Source organism: Triticum dicoccoides, chromosome 7A (genome assembly GCF_002162155.2).
Source record: "Triticum dicoccoides isolate Atlit2015 ecotype Zavitan chromosome 7A, WEW_v2.0, whole genome shotgun sequence".
Classification (NCBI taxonomy): domain Eukaryota; kingdom Viridiplantae; phylum Streptophyta; class Magnoliopsida; order Poales; family Poaceae; genus Triticum; species Triticum dicoccoides.
Genome location: NC_041392.1, coordinates 96,436,216 through 96,452,582, shown reverse-complemented (window position 1 = coordinate 96,452,582; position 16,367 = coordinate 96,436,216). Strand labels below are relative to the sequence as shown.

Below are 16,367 nucleotides of genomic sequence, written 5' to 3'. Positions count from 1 at the left end.
CTCCCTCTGTCCCAGTGTATAAGTCATTCGCGTTGTTCTAGGTCATCAATTTGACGAATTAAATATGTGTTATATGTTATGAAAAATATACCATTAGATTTTTACACGGATGTAGTTTCTAAATATATATTTGTTGTCACATATACTACATATTTAGATAGTTAAATTGTCAACCTAGAACTACGCGAATGACTTATACACCGAGACCGAGGTAGTGCCTTGAAATGAGCACAAAATGCAAAAGAAAGCCCCCACGTAAAAAAACACAATGAAAATAAATTGAACAAAGAAATAAAGGGTCAAATAATGGCTGCGCATGCTACAAAAGCTACTTCAGGCAAAAAAAAGGGTCAACGAGTTACGCGCATGCACGCTCCTACCAGCTCGCTCCGCTCAGTGAACAACGACGAACCGAGACACATCGTAGCATGCGTAGCCACTAAAAAATCCTCAGAAAAGCGCGTAGTCAGCTCACGATATAGCGTCCTACGTTTAATCAGACGGTTAAACTTAGGGCATGTTTGGTTTTAATAAGTCACCCGACTTATAAGTCAAGTGACTTAAAACTAGTGATTTATAAGTCACGCCTGTTTGGTTGTCACCTGATTTATAAGTCACCTGATACATCTTTCCATATCAATCAACATTATGCAGGTGATGGGACCCACGCAAAAGGGGATGACTTATAAATTTTACGTTGGAGTGGAGCAACTTATGACTTATAAGTTGGGGTGACTTATAAGTCGGATCTGTTTGACAAAATAAGTCATCTTTTCACTTTTCGACTTATAAGTTGGTGACTTATTTGGAACCAAACAGGCCCTTACTCAGGCAGGGTTGCGAGTGTGCATGTGCCTTGGAGCCCCCGCTCTGAAGTTCAAAGCGTATACGCGCCTAATTAATCTCACTAACGAGTGACGGCACATATTCCAAGGACATTAAACTAGGCAAATACTCAAGCAGGTCCTATGAACAGGGCGGTGTGCGAGTGTGCATGTGCCTTTGTTGCCCTTTCAACGGTATACTACCATAGAGCATAGAGGCAGGCTCACCAAAATACTACTTCTCTTCCACCCCGGAGCGAGCGAGCACACTCAATAACTTCATGATGCCTTCCTCCAAGGACTTCCACTCGTCCTCCGTTAAGATCTCAGGCGCCACCCCACCTCTCTCTCCCCGCGCCTGCGCCACGCATGCAGGCAACGCCGACGGCACCGCCAACGGCGCCGCAGCCATGGGGCTCTCGGGGTTTGCTGCCGACCGCTACACGTCGTCGCTCCAAACCCAGGAAGCCGTCGACGACCTCCTCAAGAAGTTCGGCGTGCGGAGGGAGTTCGCCGGGCTTCCGGCCGGCGACCTGTGCGCATCCACGCGGCCGCCTCCGAGAGGGTCCGTGTGCGTGTACGCGCACGCGCTGGAGGCCGGGGTGCGCTTCCCTCTGCACGACTTCTTCGTCGACGCGCTCAAACACTACGGCCTCGCGCCCGGCCAGCTCGCGCCCAGCGGGTGGCGCGTCTTGGTGGGCTTCGTCGCGCTCTGCCAAGACGCCGGCGTGCGGCCGTCGCTGGCCGTCTTCCGCTGCTCCTTCAAGCTGGTCATGTTCGACCTCCTCAGAGGTTGGTACTGTTTCCAGTCCAAGGACGTCGCCATGTCGATCTTCACCGGCCTGACCTCATCCAACTCTGACGAAGGGTGGAAGGAGGGTTTCTTCTTCTTGACATCGCCGGATCAATGGCCGTGCCCCGTGCATTGGCGCGAGACGGCGTCCACGAGCTCCACTACTAATCCGGTGCTGACACCCGAAGATGAGGCATCGGCCCTAAAGCTGCTAGGCGACCGCGTCCTCCCGATCGATCTCGGGACGTACCTCTCCGAGAAGGTCAATCTTGGCGCAGCCTTCTTCTCCAGCCTCACCGGTGCATCACCAGTGCCACCGCCGCCCCAACCGTCTCCTCGTTCTAGTGGTGACAAAGGTAAAAACGTGCTTCCGACTCTCCACTCTGTCCAGAAGTACATGCGTTCAGTGAGATGATTTACATAATTACATTACACTGCTGGGTTGTGTGCTAGGGACCCAACCATCCATCCGTGACATGACTAAGAGCTTGCGGGCGGAGAAGGTGAAAACAGAGCCGGACAGTGACAGGCCGCCGGCGTTGTCCGGGAAGAAGATAAAGCAAGAGGAGGCAACGTCGAAAGAGGGACCTCGCCGTTCTGAGCTGAGCAGCCTGCCTCTTGATGACCGTATCGGCTCGGCGTCCTGCCGGTGTTCCCCGCCGGGCTTTGGCCCCACCCCACGGTACTTTCCGGTGCCCGAGCCCTACGCTAGTGGTGAGGAAGGCGCTGCCGGCGCGACTGACTGGACGGCCCCGCGGAAGTTGCTGGAGAGCGTTCTCACACCATCACAGAAGCGCGAGTTGACCGAAGCTAAACCATCCGATGTCTTCGCGTACACCCACTCAGCATTGCTCCAGGTATATACACAGCAAATCGCTCCATGCTAAGTGCCGACAACATTGTCTTCCGCTGTTATCTTTGCGTGATTTGTTGCTTGTGGGTCGACGGTGACACCATGCAGGCAGCGAACTGCGTGGCTTTCTCTGTCGACTACAAGATGAAGCTGGAGGAGAAGCTGGCGGCGCTAGAGCGTGACGCTGCCAAAACTAGAAAAGCACCAAAACTAGAAAACATCTTCAATGTAATAAAAATTACATAGAGGTTTCTGGATTACCGAACGACCAAACTGCAACCAGAACGAGCCTCTAACAAGGTACTGTCATCGTTCCACAGTTGAAGCCGGCCCGATCTTGTCGATAACAACCGGGATGTCTTTATGCACGTTGTTGTAAGAGTATTTACAGCGGAAACTTGCTAATTTGGATCACTAAACGCCCGCGGATGAGTCCATGTGTACTGACCGGACACACTTAAATTTTCTTCCACACAACCGGACACCTCAATTAGCACACCTCTAATCTATACAAAGACATGAAACGTTACGTAAACGATGCAACACACATCGTCCAGCTATTACATCAGGACATGCCATTGGACAACTAAAATTTGACATGTTCGCCCTACATACTAGCTATGGAGAAGATCATCCACGGCTGCCCTTACCTTTGTCGTACTTCTCGCGCAATTAGCGGCCAAAAACGCCATATGGATCAAGACGGATATGCTCATCACCAGAGCTATTCGACCCGTCGTTTTCCTCCTTCTCCTCTTTCGGGGGCAGTCCCACCATGGCATGCACCTCCCGATTCTGCTCTCGGGCAAGGGCACATGTGTTCTTCCGCTGCCTCTTCTTTATGATGCGGATGCAGATGGCTTCATCCTCCGCGGTAGCGCGCGTTGCGGCCACCATGTTGGTAGCGAGGCAGGCCTCAACTGCCCCCACCCTCTTCCCACGACAGGCACACCAGTACCGGTAGCTTTCTTACTTCGGTCCCCCGTAGATGGGGAAGATAAGGGACCGTGATGATCTAGCCCACAGGATCCGAGCGTCTGCTGCACCGACCCAATGGAGTCATGCCAAAACAGATCCTGTAGTCGACCGGGTGCAGTCCTCCTGGGGGCGAAGGAGGGCAATGCGGGGAACCATTACCTCCTCCAACCCACAAGGGACGGCACCCCAGTCGACGGATTCAGGGTGCCCGGAGTCAGATCCGCTGCCTGCCATGTCGGGAGAAGGCTAGATATCGCCGGACATGAGCTTGGGGCATAGTGAAGTGAAGTGGAGTGGCTAGGTTTGGTCCGGGGAGCAGATGGAGACGAATATATGTGGGGTTGGGGTGGGCCATCATGGGCCGACTCTGATGTAGCAGACGCATCGGGTCATGCCTAGGTCACCCCATATTCGGCCCATATTTGGGCTACATACGACGGGTGCCGATCAACCCAGGCATTTGAGGCAGGTTTGAGGCGTCCGTCTGGGTCATCTTTCTTACTAGTCAGTGATCAGGCCGTCCGCCCGTGCATGTGAGGGGAGTTTGAGGCTCCCGACTGTAGATTCTCTAAGGCCCCAGAATTAATCGTCAAGGTTGAGCATCCAATACCATATGTGGTCATCAAGAACGCAGAGCTAGCAAGCCTAACCTTACCGCCGAGAAGACGGTCGGAATCTAGGTCGGAGCTCTGCCGAGTCCGCCCGATGGACAAACTCAAGTAGGATCTCCTTCACCGGTCATTGGAACGCCAAACAGAGTTGGAAGGGATTAGACTTGTCATTGGTAGTTGGTCGAGAGCAAAGGAAAACACGCGAGAGTCAAATCCGTGATTTAGGTTATTCAATATTATAGAGAACATAGTATGAAACAACTACTCAACTCTACACCAAATTTTCTTATTTTGCTCATTGTCAAAGCCGCCTTGGTTTCGCTTTGGTCGTCTTATGAAATGATATAATTCCATTTCCAAACACAATAGATCATATACACTAACCAAGTCATCCATAAAATTTCTTAGCAGTCTCTCCTCTATATCAAAATAACATGTTAACTACCATCACAATGCTTTTAAGAAAACTATATTTGCACACTTGTTGCATGTATAGGTGAAGTGTCTTAGCACTTAGTGTATTTATGGTTTAGGGTGACTATTTGCAAGTCGCCTGATTTCTTTTTCGTGTAACTTGATCTTTTTGGTGCTCGGATCTTCATCGGATGGCTATTGTGCTTCTTCCTTTGGCCTCCTGCTCTCCGATACTTCACCGCGTGGCCCACCTATTGCGGGAATCCAGAGCCCACTCCACCTCGCCTGTCCCTACCATACCCCACTGTCATGTTGCCGCCATCCCCGATCATCCATCTAAACCTCCCAGATTTCGGACTTCTAACACAAGTTACTTAAAAGTATATGCATAGTTTGGAATCGGAGAGTAGGTTTCCGGTAAGAGAGAGAAGTATGTTTTAAATTGACCGTAAGCATGTAGGACAATCCTCGAAAGCCTAATATCTTGATACATGATTTCTAAAAAAAGGAACTTTAAAGGCTTATTTTACAATGTCAGGAAGCCTTTGGGTTGTGGTTGGGTTGTGGTTGATGGGGATTTGGAAGCTCAATTTTTGATAACACAATTAGAAATTTTCTTCTCAGAGTCTTGATAACACAATTAGAAATTTTCTTGACAACACAATTAGAAATTTTCTTGATAACACAATTAGAAATTTTCTTCTCAGAGTCTTTGGGTTGTGGTTGATGGGGATTTGGAAGCTCAATTTTTCAACTCAAATTGACTTTATGGGTTAAGAGAGTCTACAATGGGATTACACAAACATGACCACCTAAACATCCACGAACACGCCTGGATGAGTTTGCAGACAGCGTCGATCCATCCCTTATTTGTCCATCCGAACAGTTGCACCCCTCATGTTCAAACCCTGATTTTAATGCATGCACATATATCGTATATCACACAACAAATTCAACAATCCAATGTTTCAACAAACCAAAATAAACCATAATTCAATTATTCAACAAGTGCCAAAATAAAATTCAACAATTGAGACATAGGCAATAGATGAACGAATCAACCATCTTTGTTGTTGTGCTTGTTGATCTTCTTGTTGTTGTTGAACAACCACTTGCTTTCGTCATCCCAGTGGTTAGTGTTCTGCAACATGATTCTCAACTCCTTTGTGTACCTCGCAAGTGTCAAGTTATCTTTCTCGAACTCAATTTCTTCCAATGTCTTCGCCTTTTGAAGATCACATTTTTCCATTTTGCCTTCCCTCTCCATGTCGATCTTCTCACTCCCAATGCTCAACCTCTCCCACACCCTCTTCCAATCGAACAACATCCTCTCCCACTTCTAATAAGATCTTGTATCTCTCCTATTCTTCTCCTCCTTGCTGGAAAAATGTCCATCCAAGTGGCAAGCAATTTGCTTGATGCACTGTCACACGCGGTCCTCTCCTCCTCCCACCTCTTTCCCATCACCTCTCGGTTCATTTCTCGCACGGTCCCGTGTCCGCTCGCCTCCCTACTTGGCTCATCGTCATCATACAATCCAATATATTTGTGGGAGGCTTGAGGCACCGTTGTTCTTCATCTTCTTGGTGGGCTTCCCGAGCTCATCATACAGGTTTGTCAGTTCTTCTTCCCACTCAATTTCAACCAACAATGACATATATTTAATATATTTTTCTCAATTTGGTTAGTACAAAGTGGCGGCCAAACCCATCTAGCAAACAAGAATTACTTAAGACAGTGCAAGAAACAAAGCAAAAAATACAAATGTTGACAATATGAAGCAAGTCAAACTTACATTGCTTTGGACTCTAATGCCACTTCACTTTTGGCCAACCACTTTGCATACAAGCTATGAAACTTGTTCACGACCTCATTTATGTTCGCCCATCTATATTGAGAGAGCCCTTGTAGCGTGTGGTATGGATAGCAACCGGCTACATGTAGTGTTTGTGTTCATGGTAATGTTTGTGGATTTTGTTCCTATACTTTCATTTTGCTCGGTCTCACAAATAGATCCATGCTTGTGTCCAACCAAGCTTCACACAACAACACGTCTTGATGGGTTGTGATTGTCGGTCCTCTTGCCTTTGATCCCTTTGTTTAGTATCCAATGTTTCCCCAACATTAAAAAAAGGAGAATCGGTATAACTGAAGTCATAACGTGGATGATTTCATCATCATTTATCATCTTCATCATGTACGTGTCCTAAAAGATGCATCACAATGAAACAACCATCTCAAAACCAATATGATGAATGCATATGGAGGAAGAAAATAAATGTGTGTCTAGGTACGGAAGTTGATGAACAGTAGGTGGGCATGCCCGGAGCTGGCAATTCCCGACATTGTATTCGACCGTTGGAGTTGTGGCGAGTCGTATGCCATGTCCGGAGTTTGAGCGAAGGTAAATATTTCTTAGGACTACGCATCGTCCGCAGTCTAAGTATACTTCTGAAAGTATTCAAGCAGGACTGTAAATGTTACTCGGGACTATACATTCTATACAGTCTAACTAGCATAGTCTCACAAGAAAGTTAAATGAATGTAAATAAAAAGAAAATCAAAGTTTTTAAGTTTGACCAACAATCTCTATTACTATCTCCCTCTAGGTTTATTAGTCTCTTTTATATTTTTGTTAAAGTTTAACCATTAATTTAACTTCCAAAATATAAGTTATAACCAAAAATTAGTATCATTAAAAACCTCTTTCCAATATGATTCAACAATATAATTTTTCTAACATATAATTTAAATTTTGTTAATCAAATATAAGGTCAAAATTTGACACAAAATACGAAGGGAACCAATAAATTCGGACGAGGATAGTAGTTATTAAAAAGAAAATAAGTTTCATCTTTGTTCGGTTTTTCTCCACCACCACTTGGTCCGTCGCCTTTTTTCATTCATCTAATTTATTTTCGTGTGACTCTTGTTACTGTATGAACGGTTCCCTGAGATGCAGCCCACACAGTCAATAGATCGTCACCCATGCCTCCCTCTCCCTTCTCTCTTCCTCCAAACCAGGCTAGGGCCCCATCCCCCTCCTCCATTGCTGATGCGTGTTCCTTCGCTGTGTTGTTACCAAGCGCCACCGACGTGGGCCCCGTTGTTGTCCGCCTCTCCTACCCAATCTCTTGCCGCGATGGGTCACTCCATATACCCGATCCTCGTACGATACAACCTTTATGGGTGCCTAGATCCGATGCTAACTGTAAATGCCCAAGGCTCCGATGGCAAGCCATAAGGTAGAGAAGTTCCTGCCAAAAACTGCATGATGAGGCGATCTCAAGTGGCACCTCCATGATCTACAAGGTGGTCTTCATACTCAACTGGGTGTGTGATTCTGTAGTTCATGGGTGCATAAACTTTCTTTCCAGCATCATACATTATAGAAATTAACTGCCTTGACTGGACACCACCTGTTCCCAATGAGATCAAGTAGAGATTGTGTGAGGAGTTGCAGCGGCAATCGGAAAGTGTATGTAAATACATTTATCCAGTGTCAATGGCATCTTCTTCAATTGCACACGTTTCTGTTGAGAGCATGTGTATAGCCTTCTTCAATCTAGCATCAAAGAATTTTCTTTTGACTGTGCATCAAAGTATTGTTGTAACCTTATTATGATTCAGCTTCATGCGGCTAGGTTGAAGGCTTACACAACAATGTGGTTGTCGGAGTCAAAACCGACCGATCTCGGGTAGGGGGTCCCGAACTGTGCGTCTGAGGATCGAAGGTAACAGAAGACAAAGGGGACACAATGTTTATGCAGGTTCGGGCCCTCTTAATAGAGGTAAACCCTATTTCCTGTTTGATTATCTTTGATGAGTATAGGGGTTACAAGAGTTGATCCACCTCGAGATCGTAATGGCCAAACCCTAGATGACTAGCATATATTAATTCTGATAGCCTCTACCTACTAAATCCTTCGGTTTATATAGACATCAGAGGGGCCTAGAGTTGTACCGAGTCGGCTTGCAGAAGAAGGAAATTACATATCCGGACGCCAATCTTGCCATCCACGCATAGGAGAGTCCTATCTGGACACGGGAAAAGGTCTTCTACCTTGTATCTTCACGACCCATCAGTCCGGCCCATATCACCCGACCCGAACACCCGAGGACCCCCTAATCCATGACTCCCTCAGTAGCCCCTGAACCAGTCTTCAATGACGATATGTTCGGCAAGCAGATTGTCTTCGTCATTGCAAGGCGGGTTCCTCCTCCCGAATACTTCAAAGCAATCTTTCGAATAGAAGAACTGTATCCGGCTCTGCATGACAGTCACAACCTTCAACCACAAAGGCAAAATATTTAATCAAAATAATGTCTGTCAACTGACAACTTTTCGGCGAAACTCCACGTCTGGCCCCTTTTTCATTTTGAACCATTTCTCACCTCCCGCTTTGCGTTTCGAGGCGCGGCCTCTATTGACACGTCTCGTCAAAACAGAGACCGTGTCCACTTATTGCGAGATTCTCATCAATACGGTTTTGGGCAATCCAACTATGGCATTCGCACGACCCATTGGGAACAGGCGAGTTTTAAGGCTTGAGGGATGCGCTTGATATTCATTGCCTATATAAGTGGCTAAAGATCCTTTTTTTCTCCCCACGCCTTCTTCCTTCTCCCGCTTTCCCATCCTCAAGCTCCAGCACCCATGCTTCAATCTTTCCTACCGGCACCACCCTCTCCAGCTATGTCTGGATCTGGCTCGAAGGGCAAGTGGAAGGCCTCCTCCATCATGGATAAGGATGTCAAGGAGCTCCGGGAGGCGGGGTACTGAAGGAAATATGCCCTAGAGGCAATAATAAAGTTGTTATTTATATTTCCTTATATCATGATAAATGTTTATTATTCATGCAAGAATATTATTAACCGGAAACTTAGTACATGTGTGAATACATAAACAAACAGAGTGTCACTAGTTTGCCACTACTTTACTAGCTCCTTGAATCAATGATGGTTATGTTTCCTAACCATAGACATGAGTTGACCCATCTGTTAGCTTAGCACGATGATCGTTTAGTTTGTTGCTATTGCTTTCTCCATAACTATACATGTTCCTATGACTATGAGATCATGCAACTCCCGAATACCGGAGGAACACTTTGTGTTCTACCAAACGTCACAACGGAACTGGGCGATTATAAAGGTGCTCTACAGGTGTCTCTGATGGTATTTGTTGAGTTGGCATGGATCAAGATTAGGATTTGTCACTCCGATTATCGGAGAGGTATCTCTGGGCCCTCTCGGTAATGTACATCACAATAAGCCTTGCAAGCAATGTAGCTAATGAGTTAGTTACGGGATGTAGCATTACGGAACGAGTAAAGAGACTTGCTGGTAACAAGATTGAACTAGGTATTGAGATACCGACCATCGAATCTCGGGCAAGTAACATACCGATGACAAAGGGAACAACGTATACCGTTATGCGGTTTGACCGATAAAGATCTTCGTAGAATATGTAGGAGCCAATATGAGCATCCAGGTTCCGCTATTGGTTATTGACCGAAGACATGTCTCAGTCATGTGTACATAGTTCTCGAACCCGTATGGTCCGCACGCTTAACGTTCGGTATTACGAGTTTATGTGTTTTGATGTACCGAAGGTAGTTCGGAGTCCCAGATTTGATCACGGACATGTCGAGGAGTCTCGAAATGGCCGAGACATATAGATCGATATATTGGACGACTATGTTTGGACATTGGAAGGGTTTCGAGTGAAGTTTTGGCATATACCGGAGTACCGGGGGGGTTACCGGTACCCACCGGGGAGTTTAATGGGCCTTATGGGCCTTAGTGAAAAGAGAGGAGGGGCTGCAAGGGCAGGCCGCGTGCCCCCTCCCCCTCTGGTCCGAATTGGACTAGGAAGGGGGGGCTTTCCTTCTCCCTCTTTCCTCCTTCCTTCTCCTACTCCTACTACATGGAAAAGGAGGGAATCCTACTCCCGGTGGGAGTAGGACTCCCCATGGGGCGCGCCATAGGAGGGCCGCCCCCCCTCCTCCACTCCTTTATATACGGGGGAGGGGGGCACCCCATAGACACACAAGTTTGTCATTGATCTTTAGCCGTGTGCGGTGCCCCACTCCACCATAATCCACCTCGGTAATATCATAGCGGTGCTTAGGCGAAGCCCTATTCTGGTAGCAACATCATCACCATCATCACGCCGTCGTGCTGACGAAGCTCTCCCTCGAAGCTCTACTGGATCATGAGTTCGCAGGACGTCACCGAGCCGAACGTGTGCAGACCGCGGAGGTGTCGTACTTTCGGTGCTAGATCGGTCGATCGTGAAGACGTACGACTACATCAACCATGTTGTCATAATGCTTCCGCTTATGATCTACGAGGGTACGTAGACGATACTCTCCCCTCTCGTTGATATGCATCACCATGATCTTGCATGTGCCTAGGAATTTTTTTGAAATTACTACGTTCCCCAACAGTGGCATCCGAGCCAGGTTTATGCGTAGATGTTATATGCACGAGTAGAACACAAAGGAGTTGTGGACGTGGGTATATACATATTGCTTGTCGTCACTAGTTGATTCTTGATTCAGCACCATTGTTGGATGAAGCGGCCCAGACCGACATTACGCGTACGCTTACACGAGACTGGTTCTACCGACGTGCTTCGCACATAGGTGGCTAGTGGGTGTCTGTTTCTCCATCTTTATTTGAATCGGATTCAATGAATATGGTTCTTTTTGAAGATAAAAAAGCAATCACTATAACGCATTGTGGTTTTTGATGCGTAGGTAAGAACGGTTCTTGCTCAGCCCGTAGCAGCCACGTAAAACTTGCAACAACAAAGTAGAGGACGTCTAACTTGTTTTTGCAGGACATGTTGTGATGAGATATGGTCAAGACATGATGTTAAATTTTATTGTATGAGATGATCATGTTTTGTAACATAGTTATCGGCAACTGGCAGGAGCCATATGGTTGTCGCTTTATTGTATGAAATGCAATCGCCATGTAATTGCTTTACTTTATCACTAAGTGGTAGTGATAGTTGTAGAAGCAATAGTTGGCGAGACGACAACGATGCTTCGATGGAGATCAAGGTGTCAAGCCGGTGACAATGGTGATCATGACGGTGCTTTGGAGATGGAGATCAAAGGCACAAGATGATGATGGCCATATCATATCTCTTATATTGATTGCATGTGATGTTTATCATTTATGCATCTTATTTTGCTTAGTTCGGTGGTAGCATTATAAGATGTTCTCTCACTAAATTTCAAGGTATAAGTGTTCTCCCTGAGTATGCACCGTTTCTACAGTTCGTCATGCCAAGACACCATGTGATGATTGGGTGTGATAAGCTCTACGTTCACATACAATGGGTGCAAGCCAGTTGTGCACACGCGAAATACTCAGGTTAAACTTGACGAACCTAGCATATGCAGATATGGCCTCGGAACATTGAGACCGAAAGGTCGAGCGTGAATCATATAGTAGATATGATCAACATAGTGATGTTCACCATTGAAAACTAATCCATCTCACGTGATGATCGGACATAGTTTAGTTGATATGGATCACGTGATCACTTAGATGATTAGAGAGATGTCTATCTAAGTGGGAGTTCTTAAGTAATTTGATTAATTGAACTTTAATTTATCATGAACTAAGAGGGTGTTTGTTTCCAGGGACTTATTGGTTTAGGGACTTAAAAAAGTCTCTATAAGTCCCATGTAAACCAAACAGGAGGGACTTATAGGGACTTAAAGTGGGCATTTGGGACTTATGAAATAAGACTCTCATGGAGGGACTTATAGGGACTTATAGTTGTAATATGGTCTTTTAGTCCATGTTAAGTCCTGGGAACCAAACAGGTAGGGACTTTTTAGGGACTTGGGACTTATAAGTTGGGACTAAAAAAGTCCTAGGACTTATGAACTAAACAGGGCCTTAGTACCTGATAGTATTTTGCATGTCTATGTTGTTGTAGATAGATGGCCCGTGCTGTTGTTCCGTTGAATTTTAATGCGTTCCTAGAGAAAGCTAAGTTGAAAGATGATGGTAGCAACTACACGGACTGGGTCCGTAACTTGAGGATTATCCTCATTGCTGCACAGAAGAATTACGTCCTGGAAGTACCGCTAGGTGACAAACCCGCTGCAGGAGCAACGCCAGATGTTATGAACACCTGGCAGAGCAAAGCTGATGACTACTCGATAGTTCAGTGTGCCATACTTTACGGCTTAGAACCGGGACTTCAACGACGTTTTAAACATCATGGAGCATATGAGATGTTCCAGGAGTTGAAGTTAATATTTCAAGCAAATGCCCGGATTGAGAGATATGAAGTCTCCAATAAGTTCTACAGCTGCAAGATGGAGGAGAATAGTTCTGTCAGTGAACATATACTCATAATGTCTGGGTACCACAACCACTTGACTCAAGTGGGAGTTAATCTTCCTGATGATAGTGTCATTAATAGAGTTCTTCAATCACTGCCACCAAGCTACAAGAGCTTCGTGATGAACTATAATATGCAAGGGATGGATAAGACGATTCCTGAGCTCTTCGCAATGCTAAAAGCTGCGGAGGTAGAAATTAAGAAGGAGCATCATGTGTTGATGGTCAACAAGACCACCAGTTTCAAGAAAAAGGGTAAAGGGAAGAAGGGGACTTCAAGAAGAACAGCAAGCCAGTTGCTGCTCAAGTGAAGAAACCCAAGTCTGAACCTAAGCCTGAGACTAAGTGCTTCTACTGCAAAGGAACTGGTCACTGGAAGCAGAACTACCCCAAGTATTTGGCGGAGAAGAAGGATGGCAAAGTGAAAGGCATATTTGATATACATGTTATTGATGTGTACCTTACTAATGCTCGCAGTAGTGCCTGGGTATTTGATACTGGTTCAGTTGCGAACATTTGCAACTCGAAACATGGGCTATGGATTAAGCGAAGATTGGCTAAGGACGAGGTGACGATGCACGTGGGAAATGGTTCCAAAGTCGATGTGATCGCGATAGGCACGCTACCTCTACATCTACCTTCGGGATTAGTATTAGACATAAATAATTGTTATTTCGTGCCAGCGTTGAGCATGAACATTATATCTGGATCTTGTTTGATGCAACACGGTTATTCATTTAAATAAGAGAATAATGGTTGTTCTATTTATATGAGTAATATCTTTTATGGTCATGCACCCTTGATGAATGGTCTATTTTTACTAAATCTTGATAGTAGTGATACACATGTTCATAGTATTGAAGCCAAAAGATGCAGAGTTGATAATGATAGTGCAACTTATTTGTGGCACTGCCGTTTAGGTCATATTGGTGTAAGGCACATGATGAAACTCCATTCTGATGAACTTTTGGAATCACTTGATTATGAATCACTTGGTACTTGTGAACCTTGCCTCATGGGCAAGATGACTAAAACTCTGTTCTCCGGAACAATGGAGCAAGCAACAGAGTTATTGGAAATCGTACATACTGATGTATGTGGTCCAATGAACATTGAAGCTCGCGGCGGATATCGTTATTTACTCACCTTCACAGATGATTTGAGCAGATATGGGTATATCTACTTGATGAAACGTAAGTCTGAAACATTTGAAAGGTTCAAGGAATTTCAGAGTGGAGTGGAAAATCATCGTAACAAGAAAATCAAGTTTCTACGATTTGATTGTGGAGGTGAGTATTTGAGTTAAGAGTTTGGACTTCATTTGAAACAATGCGGAATAGTTTCGCAACTCACGCCACCTGGAACACCATAGCGTAATGGTGTGTCCGAACGTCGTAATCGTACTTTACTAGATATGGTGTGATCTATGATGTCTCTCACTGATTTACCACTATCGTTTTGGGGTTACGCTTTAGAGACAATTGCATTCACGTTAAATAGGGCACCATCTAAATCCGTCGAGACGACACCTTATGAACTGTGGTTTGGCAAGAAACCAAGTTGTCATTTCTTAAAATTTGGGGCTGCGATGCTTATGAGAAAAAGCTTCAACCTCATAAGCTCGAACCCAAATCGGAGAAATGTGTCTTCATAGGATACCCAAAGGAGACTGTTGGGTACACCTTCTATCACAGATCCGAAGGCAAGATATTCGTTGCTAAGAATGGATCCTTTCTAGAGAAGGAGTTCTCTTGAAAGAAGTGAGTGGGAGGAAAGTAGAACTTGACGAGGTAATTGTACCTTCTCCCTTATTTGAAAGTAGTTCATCACTGAAATCAGTTCCAGTGATTTCTACACCAGTAAGTGAGGAAGCTAATTATGATGATCATGAAACTTCTGATCAAGTTACTACAGAACCTCGTAGGTCAATCAGAGTAAGATCCGCACCAGAGTGGTACGGTAATCCTGTTCTGGAAGTCATGTTACTTGACCATGACGAACCTACGAACTATGAGGAAGCGATGATAAGCCTAGATTCCGCAAAATGGCTTGAGGCCATGAAATCTGAGATGGGATCCATTTATGTGAACAAAGTGTGGACTTTGGTTGACTTGCCCGATGATCGGCAGGCCATAGAGAATAAATGCATCTTCAAGAAGAAGACTGACGTTGACGGTAATGTTACTATCTACAAAGCTCGACTTGTTGCGAAAGGTTTTCGACAAGTTCACGGAGTTGACTACAATGAGACCTTCTCACCTGTACCGATGCTTAAATACGTCCAAATCATGTTAGCAATTGCCACATTTTATGATTATGAAATTTGGCAAATGGATGTCAAAACTGCATTCCTTAATGGATACCTTAAAGAAGAGTTGTATATGATGCAACCAGAAGGTTTTGTCGATCCAAAAGGTGCTAACAAAGTGTGCAAGCTCCAACGATCCATTTATGGACTGGTGCAAGCCTCTCGGAGTTGGAATATACGCTTTGATAGTGTGATCAAAGCATATGGTTTTATACAGACTTTTGGAGAAGCCTGTATTTACAAGAAAGTGAGTGGGAGCTCCGTAGCATTTCTGATATTATATGTAGATGACATATTGTTGATCGGAAATGATACTGAATTTCTGAATAGCATAAAAGGATACTTGAATAAGAATTTTTCAATGAAAGACCTCGGTGAAGCTGCTTATATATTGGGCATCAAGAACTATAGAGATAGATCAAGACGCTTGATTGGACTTTCACAAAGCACATACCTTGACAAAGTTTTGAATAAGTTCAAAATGGATCAGGCAAAGAAAGGGTTCTTGCCTGTATTACAAAGTGTGAAGTTGAGTCAGACTCAATACCCGACCACTGCAGAAGATAGAGAGAAAATGAAAGATGTTCCCTATGCTTCAGCTATAGGCTCTATCATGTATGCAATGATGTGTACCAGGCCTGATGTGTGCCTTGCTATAAGTTTAGTAGGGAGGTACCAAAGTAATCTAGGAGTGGATCACTGGAAAGCGGTCAAGAACATCCTAAAATACCTGAAAAGGACTAAGGATATGTTTCTCGTATATGGAGGTGACAAAGAGCTCGTCGTAAATGGTTACGTCGATGCAAGCTTTGACACTGATCCGGATGACTCTAAGTCACAAACCGGACATGTTTTTATTAAATGGTGGAGCTGTCAGTTAGTGCAGTTCCAAGTAGAGCATCGTGGCGAGATCTACGTGTGAAGCGGAATACATTGTTGTTTCGGAAGCAGCAAATGTAGGAGTCTGGATGAAGGAGTTCATATCCGATCTAGGAGTCATACCTAGTGCATCGGGTCCAATGAAAATCTTTTGTGACAATACTAGTGCAATTGCCTTGGCAAAGGAATCCAGATTTCACAAGAGAACCAAGCACATCAAGAGACGCTTCAATTCCATCCGCGAACAAGTCAAGGAGGGAGACATAGAGATTTGCAAGATACATACGGATCTGAATGTTGCAGACCCGTTGACTAAGCCTCTCCCACGAGCAAAACA

General features: G+C 45.1%; 1 protein-coding gene across 1 annotated transcript; it reads left to right on the top strand.

The window, feature by feature from the left end:
* The first annotated feature begins 1,108 nt into the window (after positions 1-1,108).
* On the top strand, positions 1,109-2,716 carry LOC119333184. Its single transcript, XM_037606172.1, has 3 exons — positions 1,109-1,973; positions 2,071-2,474; positions 2,579-2,716. The coding sequence occupies exons 1-3, from the start codon at positions 1,109-1,111 to the stop codon at positions 2,714-2,716; spliced, it is 1,407 nt and encodes a 468-aa protein (XP_037462069.1).
* Positions 2,717-16,367: the final 13,651 nt, after the last annotated feature.